This window comes from Lissotriton helveticus, chromosome 6 (assembly GCF_964261635.1).
Source record: "Lissotriton helveticus chromosome 6, aLisHel1.1, whole genome shotgun sequence".
In the NCBI taxonomy this organism is placed as follows: Eukaryota; Metazoa; Chordata; class Amphibia; order Caudata; family Salamandridae; genus Lissotriton; species Lissotriton helveticus.
The window spans coordinates 64,504,912-64,518,766 of record NC_136067.1 but is presented as its reverse complement, the minus strand read 5'-3'; the positions used below and the strand labels follow the sequence as shown (position 1 = coordinate 64,518,766).

Below are 13,855 nucleotides of genomic sequence, written 5' to 3'. Positions count from 1 at the left end.
AGCTATGGCATCACATTAAGTGCAGGAGGGTCTGGGGCCTCCCCTCTGGAATATGAAAGACTTGGGGCCCGCATACACGGCAGAGGATATGAGGGACTATGTTGAGCCCTGGAAGGTAAAGTTTGTGTCAAAAGCCTGACACCATTAACCACAGTTTATTAATGTAAGCTGATGTGGTCCATATCCTCCAATCGCATATGGGGAGAACTCTGTAACACCCTCCAGTCCAAACGTACATCTGTAAATTTGAGGCTTCTTGGACTGCTATCCTCCAATACCGTCAGCGGTACAATCCATAATGCAGAACAACCAATGTTTTATAGTCAGATTTCACATTTTCTCACAGAACATAGCCAGAAGAATCAATGGGAGTTTGTCATGCGGAATCCTATTGATTTAACTCTGCCCTGAATCATCAAAAAAAATCAGATTATGAGAGTAGAGCGGATCAATGATCTTTGCCATTCACTACCTATGAATATTGGTAGTCGGTCTAGTCACTAGAAGGCAAAATGCTATGTTGTCTGGATCATTCAAAATGGACCTCATAGTTTTTTTTACGTCAGTTAAAGTTCTTAGGCTGTACTCAACTACTTTAATTTCATGTCCAAGTTGTAAACAGGATTCTGAACATCTTTAATACCTTTTCTACTACTGCCCAAAAATAATACCATGGTGGCAGGCAATTGTACGATTTGCGCCATAAATTGCTGGTAATTTGATATGAATACTATGATAAGTTTAAATGCATCAAGCCTCAAACCAAAAATTAAAGTAGGCCTCCTTCCACAGAAATCAAAATCTGGTTCAAACTTTAAGTAGATAGTTCAGCCCTGTAGGTTTGTGTGTTAGTGTGATTTATGGATACATGTGATTGGGTATACGTATGAACCTGTATTACATCCAAAAAGTCAATACCCACAACCTATAATTTTTGCACTCTTCCCATAATCTTTTAAGTAACTAGTGGTTCAATGAATTGTATCCCCATATAGGTCACATATGGTATAGCTCTTTCAGAAATGGCTGCTGATGTCAATGCACCATGTTTGTTCCACTGCTACCTGACATCACCAGAACTAGAGGTGAGTGTAAAATCTCTGCCCAGGAGCCTGACATGAAGTGAGTGTCCATAAGTGAATTCTTGTCTAAGTTTGTAGGCAAACTTGTAATAACCCAAATGCACCCGTTGGCCAGAAATGTAAAAAAGAACTCCTCTCTCACACCTTACACAATTACTACCTTATAAGGTCTTGCATACTGAAATGAAGTGGAAATTTGGGTCAATTTACGTTCCATATCACTTATGACATGAAGGCAGCCTGGTGCGCAATAACTGGTCTTATGTGTGGCAGGGCTGAGCCGAACATCATCTTTCCTAACAATGAAATTACCCTTTCCCTGATTCTTGAGAGCAACTGTTTAGTGTGGATCCTCCTGGGCACTTGAGGATGATAGCCCCAAAGCTGCTTCTGATAGTGCATTGTAGGCCCAGTGCCAAGAAAACAACCCCATTTACCCTGGAACTCTTGTGATACTTTTTGCAACAATGTTGATTCCATAAAAGCTCCTTTTCCTCTCCCCCTGGCCAGGGTATCCACCAGAAGGACAACTATATCAGAGGGTTTTGTTTATTGTTATAATATAATATAATATAAGCTTAATGTCTGAGAATGAGCGAGTAGGGTTGGGCGGTAAACTCTGCTCTGCCAGCGGAGTTCGCTAAGTTTTGCCAACTCCACTCTCTGCCTGGAGCGTTTCTGCAAAACTCTGCCAACCGCCGCGTGGTGGAGTTTTTTTTGTGCGCGGCTCGCCAACGTGAAGTTGGTGAGTGCGAGCAAGATAATCGAGCGCTAGAACGAGTCCCGCCATGTTTTCTCAATGCAAACGGTTGCGACAGGTTGCTACCACTCTTGCTGAGAAAGCTCTGCTGCCAGGGCAAGTTCCGGTGCTAAAACTCAGTGCGAGCAACCCGACGTACTGACATTCTGCTGCTCACGGAACTTAACGGAATCTCGCAGATTTTTTAGGTAAGTTTGTGAAATTCTGCAGAGTGAAACTCTGCGGGTACTGCCCACCCCTAAGAGTGAGCCCAGGTCAGGGTAGGGAAATCACCATATGAATCAGGTTTAAAGTCGTCTGCCTCAGTGTACAGGATTAAACTGAGTAGTACGCGGCAACCAAGCACAGAAGCACCACAGCACTACTTCCCTCTTTACTGCCCAAGCTGCAGGTTTAAAAATTCATACATTGGTTGAATGTCCTGGGGACAATCCTTTTCAATCACCTGCCTTTCGGGTGGTTCTCTCCATCCCAAGACCTGCAGCCAATGAACCATCTGAACTTTTGTTAAAATATCCAGGAATGTGACACACAGCAAGTAGAGTTGCCACCTGGTTTAAAATAAGGCACCTTAGTTCCCAGTCCATAAGTTTTCTTCTACAAATCATTTTTATCAAGTGTATTTGTCCAGTATGTTCAAGTGAGGTAAACAAAGACTACAATTCCCTGAAAACACTAGGATCTCAAATTAAAATCTACAGCTGGAAGTAAGTGGGATTGTTGACATGCAGTGCGGTGGCAACCATGCTCACAATCTGCAGCTGCATGGGGCTCTAGTAGAACCCAACTCTTTAGTCGGATTCATAAAAAGCGCATAGATACAATGTCAGGCGCGCACCGCCCATTGGCCTCAAAGGGCTTCAGCCCCCCCCCCCTGTCATGTGTGTCAGCCCCGGATGAGACCACTTCCCGGGCGCACACACAGCCGCACCTAAGTACTTAACAGGTCTTTAACCCCTTCGCTGCGGCGGCTATTCCGCCGCAGCGCTAAGGGGAGGCGGGGCCGCGCGGCGGAACCGCTCTATCACGGCCCTCGGGTGAGCTGTGCTTGTGACAGAACGGTTCCGTCACGGACCCGCCTGCCCATTAGAACGTCAGCGCGGAATTCGCGGCGCGCAGGCGCGGCGAGCAGGCCGTGACGGAACCGTTCCGTCACCAGCACAGCCCACCCGAGGCTCGTGACGGAACGGTTCCGTCACGAGCATGGAAGGGGTTAAAGACCTTTTTCTTGTTAATGAGGTTTGATGGGTTTCACCCCTTCTTAGGGCCCCTGCAGCTCCACTCTGCCCTTTGCTTGAAGAATCAGCCCCCCCCCCCGACATTTTTTCTTAACGTCCATCCCCCCCCCCTCGAAATTTGACTGTAGGTGCGCTTCTGTACAATGTCACGCGGCACCATATGAATCCGCATACCGCATCACAGATGAGAGCTCACTGTGTCTCCTTGCAGTCACCCTGGCACCTGAGCCTACAACCACTCTTAGAAATGAGCAGGGCGCTCGGTGTCTCTCATTCGACCCCTGAGTGCACGGCTTTCTCTCTGTCCTCCTGCAACAAGACAAAAACAACTCTGCATCCGAGAGGTCTGCTCTCAGAACAGCAACAATCAAACAGAGCTGGGAACACGAGTTCAAAGGAGGCCTTTTAAGGAAAGAAATGAGAACGAGGACCGAGTCGAGAGAGGCAGCGAGGCAGCGAGGCGCTCCAGAGGGAGACGGGGGGAGCAGCGACGCACAGGGCCGGGTCACACTCCGATCAATAATGCATTTGCCTCACTGGCGCCTCGTGCAAGACGAGGGCCGCCGAGCACGTGCGAAGCCCGCCTCTTCGTGGCAGAGTGAGCACGTGCCCACCGCCTGAGCACCGCTGCGCCTGCGCACTGCTGAGCCTCCGAGCGGTCTGAACCGCGGCTGTGTCCTCATAAAGGGCTGCCCCATAGCACTTTCACCCCACACAGTTCGGTCTATGCACTTACAACGTGCAATAGGACTCCAGATCTGCACTGTGCACAGCTTTGCACGAACATGCAATGCTTTCCTGCGAACTCATTTCCGTTTCGGATCTGCACTGTGCACAGCACCGCATTAGTTATTTGCATTTCCATCTTTCAACATGATTCTGTTACAGATATGCAATTCTATGCATTTGCATCGACTAATACCAGATCAGAATGGTGCACAGCTGTGCATGTCTATGCACTTTCATTTTCTAACATGACTGCTCTTCCAGCCGCTGCACTTCCATCTTGAATTGTGCCCAGTAATTACGATCTGCGTATCCAGACCTTAATTTGAGCCGGTGTTTGCAAATGGGGCCCATCAGCACTCATCTGTAGGGAGGGGCCAGCACTCATTTTTCATCTAGAGCAAAAAAGTTAAAAACACAAAAGGGGCGAAAGAAAGTGGAAGAAAAATATGGAAAAACAGTGATAAAGGGTAAAAGAACGTGCAAAAGTGAGATAAAGGGTCAGGGTGAGCCTTGAGGTGGATAAAAGAGGCACAAGGGGAACTCAAGACTACACACCTTTGGTACTTTGCACCTCCAATGTTCGTAGTACCGGCCATAGGCTTCTGAGCCAAACTTTGGGCTCCGGCACTTGTTATTTTACAAATTAAGCACTGTGCATGTCACACTGTCAGTGCATCTCATGCCTGCACCCCGGCCTCTGCCATGCAGGACACTACCAAATACAGCTCTACCCACGCTCACTGGTGTCCCCCCTGCTCTAGCCCCGCCCTCCCATGCATTCCCTGACCATTTCAGACCTGTAAACACAGAGCTCTGCCCAGGGCACCTTAGACAAGCCTTTGCTGTTCTGAGATTACCCAGATTACCATTACAACCCCAAGGCCTACATCAACAGTTGTGGTAGTTCACACAGAATGGTAACTCAGGTGAAATGCTGAATATTGCCTGTGCTTTAAATGGGAATACAGAAGTGCAGGTAATAACTATTTAGAGTACCTGTTTGCTCCTGAGAAGTGCCAGTACCCTCCAATAATATGTATCGCACTGATGCTGAGAAGTGCATGTACTCTCCCTTTCAAATGAAAGAAGTGCAGGCACTCCGTGCCGGACAGGACCGGCCCATTAAAAGCACTGCATATTGCAATTCGGAGTCTCTCCAGGCCTGGAATGATCAGGTAGAAAACTCCGGGCCTGATAATTCTGGACACCGATACAGCATGCCTGTCTGTACTGCTGCGGGGGAAGGTTATGTGGGCGGCATCACAGTCCGACGCCCACCAGACTATTGCAATAGGATGGGGGAGCAAACAACGCAGAAGCCTGCCCTGTCCCTGACTGCACTCCCACACCCTTCTCCAGTCCTTCCTCTGGCACTTTCTGTGTGTTCAGAGCAGGTGGAAAAGGGTGTTTTTTTCCACATGGAATCAGAATAAATGACCAGGAAAAGTACCCAGATTTACTGGGGCAGAGCAGTTATTTCTCATTCTGGGGGAGGGAGAATGTGTACTCACTGGAATTTGATGTGGGGATATTGGCAGAATCGTCGACTCCACCCCCTTGGTATCCCTGCCACACAACACTCCTGATAATGGTGTAAGCCTGTAAACAAACATGAATACCCATGCACCTCTATCCTGACTCAGATTACCTTGCTATTCAGAGCACTGATGGACTGGGACCCGAAACTGGCCCTGGAAAACCCGCTTGGCTAGCCCCCCGCCACCACTGGGGGGTGAGGGTGGCGGTAGTTGCTGCTGAGCTGTTTGCCAGGGCCGATTTCAGACAATTCTGTTACATGGGGCCAATATTGCAGCAATGCTGCAAAACCGATCCCTGGTAACAAAAACAGTCCCCCTCCCCCCCCCCAGCCCAAACCGGCCCCCACCCCATCGGGAAAAAGCCTGGTGCCCGCTACGGCCAGTTTGGCCCTGATTCAGAGCTTGTAAATAGATCTACCGCTGCATCTCAGTCCTGGCATGCCTTACCTTCACTAGTCTTAGCCTGTAATGACTCAGATCTGCCAGACACCTGGGGCCTGCCCCTTATAGAGCTTGCCATTTTGAGCCTGTGATTCCACAGCTCTGCCAGTGTACATCAAGATAGCTGGATTAATTCATAGCAGATCACGCTGGCATAACACACAGCTCGGTCAATGCAGCACTCTCACAGCGGACTTTATTTGTGACTGAATACCCTGGTGTTACACGGAGCTCAGCCAATGCCGCCACTTATAAACAATATTGATTTTGATGGCACCCAGCATCATCCAGGGCCTGAAGTAATATGATCACATCACCACCATCCTGATGGACTACCAATGATTCCAATGCCAGCCGCCACCATCTTTAAAACCAGCTGCATCATTTACAAAGCCATCACGACGGGCACCCCTGTCTGTCTGGCTGAGAAGCTCACTGTCCCCGGTGTCAGTCAGCACATGGAGGCGAGGACGCCATCAACGTGCAGACTAAGACATGTAAAAAAGAAGAATCAAGGCCACAGCGTTTCCATCTCTGCACCCATCCATCTGGAACAATATCCCTGTATCTTTCAGGATCACCCCAACCCTATTACTGTTCAGGCAGAATCGACCACTTTAAAGGGCTCTATGGTGCAGTCACAGTCCACAAAGCAGCTGCCCCCCCTATCACTTGTTAACTGCAGCCTTGCCTTTGACATTGGTCAGCACTCTGATGCCTTCTAGGTACAATGCTACCCACATATATTTAAAAAAGATAACAGCATTACATGCACAGCTCTGATAGGGCACTTCACATACTACTTGTTTTATTCATAGCAGACAATCACTGCACTGCACACAGCTCTGGCAGTGCACCTGACGTATAACTGATATTAATCCCTCAGACAGCTCTGGCAGTGCACCTTACAGCAGCCAGCAGTGCACATCTGTCCTGACCTCTGTTATCCATGGGACCGCCTCCTGGTACCTCACACAGCACTGACACTGCACGTTACACAGTAGAGATGCATAATAGATGCCGCTAACTTACCGATACCACATAGGCAAAGGTTTTTAACAAATCATGCAATAAAGTATATATCACAAACTGCAAACTGCACATAGGTCACTGACAGTGCACCTACGACAACACTCGCAGTGCCGTACCATTACCGTATTCATGGGATCTGATCAGGGGTCACGTGGAGCTCCCCCAATGAACCTCATAACTAAAGCAGCATACAGCCATGGCATGTGTGCAGTGCATAGGGAGTCGGCGCACCGGGGGATTGCCCGGTGCCCGCAATAAAGTCCACATTTGTAAAGCGCAAAATCACCCGTAAGGGTCTCTAGGCGCTGGGGGCCGTCGGGAAGATTAAGCGAGCTATTGCCCAGAGTCACATGGTGCTGGGCTAACCTGCCGCCGGAGCCGGGGATCGAACCGTGGTCCCAAATTCCAGCGTCAGTCGCCCTGGCCGCGGCGCCACATGGCCAGTCCGGGCCTGGAAGTCACTGGATCTTACGCGCCACTGCCAGTGCTCCTCACTCCTCTATCCTACAAATATTAATCGTCACCTTGCTTCACGCAGGAGTGAGTCCCTTTAACTGAAACAGCTCTTTTAACACCTTGACTGCGGCGCCGTAGCCGCGCCCTGTGCTGGACATTCCGACACAGCGCGCGGTCGTGACGGAACCGTTCCGTCATCAGCACAGCTCAGCCGTGACTGATGACGGAACGGTTCCGTCACCAGCATCGAAGGGGTTAATGCACCTCACGCGCCAGGGGATTCTATAGGCTGATTCTGGGTTCAGTTGCCTTTAATAGCACCTACGTGACCCCTGAAATGGCAGAATTTCGGTGCTTTTTTTCTAATCCCATGATTCTTTGGAAAATCTATTGTGTACCTATTAAAAGTCAAACATAGGCTGAGTCAGTGTGAGGAGGGGTGGAACCCAGGAACTGATGGCCCTTCTACAAAGAAGTGAGGATGAGGGTAAGAAGGGTAACCGGGCAGTTTTAGAAAACAGCACTTTATAGAAGATCCTCTTTGTTGTGGATAGTATTTGGGTGAGCCTGAACTGAGTGAAGTTGGGCCTGTTTGAACCTTCATCATAACATGAAGGTCAGAGGTAAGGGTCTCAGTGGAGGACTCCTGCAGGAGAGTCCCAATTGGACTTCAAGTCCTGCCGTAGACGGAGAGTGCATATGTAGTTGAGAGGGTTTGACTCATACGAGGAACCGCGGACAATGTCTTACATGTATTAAGTAAATTTATCTTTAAGTAATTAGCAGAAAGCTGGGGGAGTTTTATATAGCAGGAACTAGACCCGAAGGTATTTGAGCACCTGTTGCGTTACAGATGGACACATTCATTTTTATGCACAAGATTTAGTGATTTGCCCACAATCACAGGATGTTTGAGCCTCCCGCCAGACTTGAACCCAGTCCCCAGCTCTGTGGTCACGATCCCCAAACTTTAAATGAGGCCCTAATGGTGGTCTTATTGACCGCCACTCCTTCCCCACTAGTGGTGTTTTTCCTTCCCTCACCCCCAGAAAAGCTTGATTTCTGTATCCAGGTCTACGCTGATCTGTTCTATGCGCCTGCAGCAAACATTGCCTTTTCACCTTGGAGCTAAATTTGAGTTATTTCAAATCCCAATAAAACAAGCACTGGCGGGAAGGGGCTTGCCGGGAGAGGACTGACGCAAAGCTCCTCAGTGTATTCTGGTTTGGGTTGTTCACGTGAGATCTGGCAGACAGATAGTGCTATTTGTAGCCACACCTAAAAGAGCTCCTCTTAAACTGGCTTGCACAGCATGACCTATTCCCAGAAAGACTTTGATCTGATTTGTAATCAGCTGTGCAAATGTGCCCTGTTCCTCACAGAATCCTTTCAAGCCATCTACCGTTCTTTGCAGTACTACCTTATCCCTTTACGCCACACCCTTCTGCACTATGGCGAACCTCAGCAGTATACATAAACACTACCCTGTAACATTTCAAGCGCAACCCTGGATCTCACAATGAGATGCCTATTTATCCGAAACATCTCTGGAAACATCCATCTGGCTCTGCATTGTCTGTAGCATAGATCTACCACTCGCAACCTTGACACCAGACCTCGCAACTTTGGCAAAGTTCATTGAACCCTCAATGGCTCAGCTCTTCGAATATATCTGACTCCTGGGTGGCAACACCTCATTCTAAAAGATACAGCACAGATAAAACCTGTGAGACCCGCCTTCTCCCTCTATGACCAGGCACCAGCTCCCCACACATCAGTCCTGGCCCATCACCCCTCAGGCCCAGAAAGTTCCTAAACACACCCCTTCAGGAGCACCTCTTCGATCATTGGATTGAACCCTTCCAGCTCCTCTCAGTTTTGGTCTTGGAACAGGAACCCTGTTTCTCCATCCATCACATGCACCACTGCTGTGCACATTGTCAAATGGTCACTCCCTTTTCCCTGGAATTCCCTCCCCAAACTATGTGGTACTATGTGCATTGTCGTTTTTGTTCTAGCTTTATTTGGTCAATAGAAAAAGCAATCCATGTAAACACATATACAAGCCGCGGCTTGCCACAAAATCCCACCCAGCTTAATGACAGTAGTAGGAAAAGTAGTATCAATGAAACGGAACTGACGGTACTCACCAATGTGCTTTCCGTACATGTGGTAGTAGAAGGAGACGCAGTAGGCGGACCGATAGTATGGCGGTTTGCCAGTGACATTGTACAGCGGACTGATCAGCCTGGCCTTGTCTCCTGGCACCCGCGGCCGCGAAGCCTCAATAAACATGTAGTAGCCTATGGAAAACAAGGGCAGATACAGCAGTAAGCATCATGAGTACCACCTGGATTGATTGGCAAACTTAAAAACGAAAAAGAGTGACAATATACAACTTTTGAAAAATATTTTTTTCCCCATCCCTTGCTGCGCCGTCGCGCTGCAAGGAATGGTGAAAAACAGCAGGTTAGTCCAATAGTAACTTTATTGTCACTGACGCGTTTTGACCTGACGGTCTTTCTCAGATATATTACCTACTGGCGGTCGCCAGTAGGTATATATAGTTAGGATTTTTTCTCTATGGGATTTTTGAAAATTCTATGTCTAATAACTTTGGCGTTTGTGGACGGAATTGGCTGAAATTTTCAGGAAAATGGAACATTTTGTTTCTGAGCAGCGCCTGAAAATTTGGGGGGGGTTCGTCAAGGGGGGGCCGAGAAAAAAGGGGGGTCCCAAAACGCGTTTTTCCCATGTTAATTTCCATAGGGCGGTTGGACTCACTTTTAGCTCGAACGGCTGAATGGATTTGCACGAAACTTGGCAAAATTGTAGGGACTGGTAGCTTGATGTGCCTTTGCTAGGTCTCAATATATGTGCTCCAGTGGATTTTGAGAAATTAACGTTCAAAAAAAGATATATATCTGTGACAGCGCTCCGGGCAGCGCTCCGCTTCGCGTACTTTTCGCGTTACGGAGCTTTGCGAAGCGAAGCTGATTGGTTCTCCGGCGTCTGTAAACATTCCAAACAGTCCGTAGCGGCCGCCATCTTGTCTCTCGGTAGGATCGAGAGACAAGAGGAGGCCAAAGCGAAGGGGCAAATGACCATAAGGGGGCATAGTAGATCCTCCCTGACCCCCTAGGTTTGATGTGGAGGTTTTAAAAGGGCCCCGCGGGGCAAAAAAAATAAAAAAAAAAATCGAACGGGTGAATGGATTTGCATGAAACTTGGCAAAATTGTAGGGACCGGTAGCCCGATGTGCCTTTGCTGGGTCTCAATATATGTGCTGCAGTGGATTTTGAGAAATTAACGTTTAAAAAAAGATATATATCTGTGACAGCGTCCCGGGTAGCGCTCCGTTTCGCGTACTTTTCGCGTTACGGAGCTTTGCGAAGCGAAGCTGATTGGCTCTCCGGTGTCTGTAAACATTCCAAACAGTACGGAGCGGCCGCCATCTTGTCTCTCGGTAGGATCGAGAGACAAGAGGAGGCCAAAGCGAAGGGGCAAATGACTATAAGGGGGCATAGTAGATCCTCCCTGACCCCATAGGTTTGATGTGGAGGCTTTAAAAGGGCTCCGCGGGGCAAAAAATAATTTTAAAAAATCGTTTTTTTTGGTGGGGTGCGCCCGGTTAGCGTAACGGGAAGCGGACTGGGGAGCGTACTACAAGGAAACAAGAATGATTGACTTTTAACTTATTGTATGTTTATAGACTTTTTTAAACTTTTTTTTCTGCTGAGTGACGTCTCGGCCTATCCACGGGATGCAGTCCCTACCATCTCGGCGTTTAAGCCCAGGGGGACTGGTAGTGTGGGAGAGATAACGTCTGTTAACGTTCGATTCGAAGGAAATCAGGAAGTGTTGAAAAACATTGTCTGCGCCATCTTGCCTTTTTTCAAATGCCACACTTTTGTCGTGCACGGCAGCCATTTTAGATGCCTTGACCAGACCCACTCTCTGCACGCTGTCGATCCTTAGCATGGCTCCCCACCCTCGCAAGCATCTCCCCCAGGCACTGGTCACCCCCGCTCTCTGTCTTATGCATGGGCAATAAACCTCCCCCCATCTGCGCTGCTCTTCCCTGAGAATCACACTCTGTGCCCGCCCGACACCTCCCTTTCGCCCTATTCACTACCGCACCCTCTGACACTCCTCTTCCTCTGTGTCCGATTGTCCAGGCCGGTCCCAGGCTATCAGGTAGCCCTGCAGATGTACTTTATGGCCCCAGTCTTCAAAGGAGTTACAGTAGATCAAGGCCCCCACCCGATGAGATCCGTCACACCACACGCGTTCCTACTATCTGAAAACCATCCTGTATTGTGATTGGGGAGGGGACCGAGCCTGAAGCGGAAGATTCCAGGGATGCCTCTTTGTACATCAAAGTTTTTACAATTATGTGTCACATTAAAAATATATAGCACTCCAACAAAGTAGTAGGATTATAAAACTTTAATAACTTATAAATATAAACAACGCAACAAAAACAGTAAAAACATTTAAACATTTTTAGGAAAAAAGAAGGAACAATGGTCAGTAGCGGTCGGTTGTGCGAATAGTCCCAAGGCAGCACAACGTCCTGAGTTCTGGACGGCACCCAGGTGATGTTGCCTGGGTGCCGCACTGGTTTTGGGTATCCTACAATGCTGCTCCGAATAACGGCGTGGGGCGTCCCGGGGGGTGGCTCGTCAGTAGTGGTCTGTTGTGCGAATAGTCCCAAGGCAGCAGAACGCGCTCAGATGTGGATGGCACCCAGGTGATGTCAAGTAAGTTGCCGCACTGGTTTTGGTATCCCACAATGCTGCTCCGAATAACGGCGTGGGGCGCCCCGGGGGGGGGGGGGTGAGGCGACGTGAACGGGCCTCCCCAGGTGGAGGCTCGTCTGCTGTAGTGGGGCGCCCCTTTACCGTTTCAGTTGCCATTCCGCCCGCTTTTGGTACACTGTATCATCGTTTGGGGAAAAAAAAAAGTTTTCATCCAATGAAAAGTGTTATTTTTAGGTCATATGATCAAGCCTTCCATCATTAGGAAACCAAAAGTAAAATGAACCAATGAAAAGTTTTATAAACAAGTCACATGACCTGTTATGCGGCATAGGGTATAAAACGCGTAGAAAATCCGTTGGCACGTGAGGCGGCGTCAGTAGCGGACCGATGTGCGAATAGGCCGAAGGCAGCACAACGCGCCAAGATCCGGATGGCACCGAGGTGGTGTCTAGCAAGTTGCCGCACTGGTGTGGCCATCCTACAATGCTGAAAGTCGGCGTGGGGCGCCCCGTTGGCCTGTGAGTTCGCGTCAGTAGCGGACCGATGTGCGAATAGGCCGAAGGCAGCACAACGCGCCAAGATCCGGATGGCACCGAGGTGGTGTCTAGCAAGTTGCCGCACTGGTGTGGCCATCCTACAATGCTGAAAGTCGGCGTGGGGCGCCCCGTTGGCCTGTGAGATGGCGTCAGTAGCGGACCGATGTGCGAATAGGCCGAAGGCAGCACAACGCGCCAAGATCCGGATGGCACCGAGGTGGTGTCTAGCAAGTTGCCGCACTGGTGTGGCCATCCTACAATGCTGAAAGTTGGCGTGGGGCGCCCCGTTGGCCTGTGAGATGGCGTCAGTAGCGGACCGATGTGCGAATAGGGCCAAAGGCAGCGCAACGCGCCAAGATCCGGATGGCACCGAGGTGGTGTCTAGCAAGTTGCCGCACTGGTGTGGCCATCCTACAATGCTGAAAGTCGGCGTGGGGCGCCCCGTTGGCCTGTGAGATGGCGTCAGTAGCGGACCGATGTGCGAATAGGGCCAAAGGCAGCGCAACGCGCCAAGATCCGGATGGCAACGAGGTGGTGTCTAGCAAGTTGCCGCACTGGTGTGGCCATCCTACAATGCTGCGCCGAAAGTCGGCGTGGGGCGCTCCGTTGGCCTGTGAGTTCGCGTCAGTCAGTGGGGGTTGTTTGAGGATCTGACTGCATTGGAAAGCAATGTGATGCTGTGCGTCGCCCCCAAGATGAAGGTTCCTCGGCTGCAGTGGGGCGCCCCTTGGTGTTTCACTCGCTATGCAGCTGAGTTGCGTGCGCACTTGCGGCGAATAGGCCGAAGGCAGCACAACAATGTTTTCTGAATAGAAGACACCCCAAGGCGCTGAGATTCGGTTGGCACCGAGGTGGTGTCTAGCAAATTGCCGCACTGGTGTGGCCATCCTACAATCCTGCTCCGAATAACGGCGTGGGGTGAACGGGCCTTCCCAGGTGGAGGCTCGTCTGCTGTCGTGGGGCGCCCCTTTACCGTTTCAGTTGCCATTCAGCTGAGTTTCGACCGCTCTTGATGCTACAGCGACAGGCGGCTGCAACAGGACTCTCAAAATGGCGGCCTGTTCTTTGGATTTGGGCCTGGTCCACTAAAATGGCCCTGGGACACCTTAGAACTCGGACGCTCTAATTTTTTTTCCTTTCCTCTACATGCAAAAAAGGTAAATGCCCGGTACGTTACCTGCCTCATCTGCCACGATGTACTCTCCAGAGGAACCGAAAAAAAATATAGTTATGGTAACTATACCATGCATCGTCATATGGAGAGGTGGCACCGATTAATT

The 13,855-nt window shown here is 49.6% G+C and overlaps 1 protein-coding gene across 1 annotated transcript in view; it reads right to left on the bottom strand.

The window, feature by feature from the left end:
• Positions 1–13,855, bottom strand: part of MDGA1 (MAM domain containing glycosylphosphatidylinositol anchor 1) — a 1,234,846-nt gene that overhangs the window by 244,197 nt on the left and 976,794 nt on the right. The window contains exon 14 of the mRNA XM_078647369.1: positions 9,427–9,579. Coding sequence (XP_078503495.1) covers positions 9,427–9,579 — 153 coding nt within the window. The remainder of the gene's footprint in view (positions 1–9,426; positions 9,580–13,855) is intronic.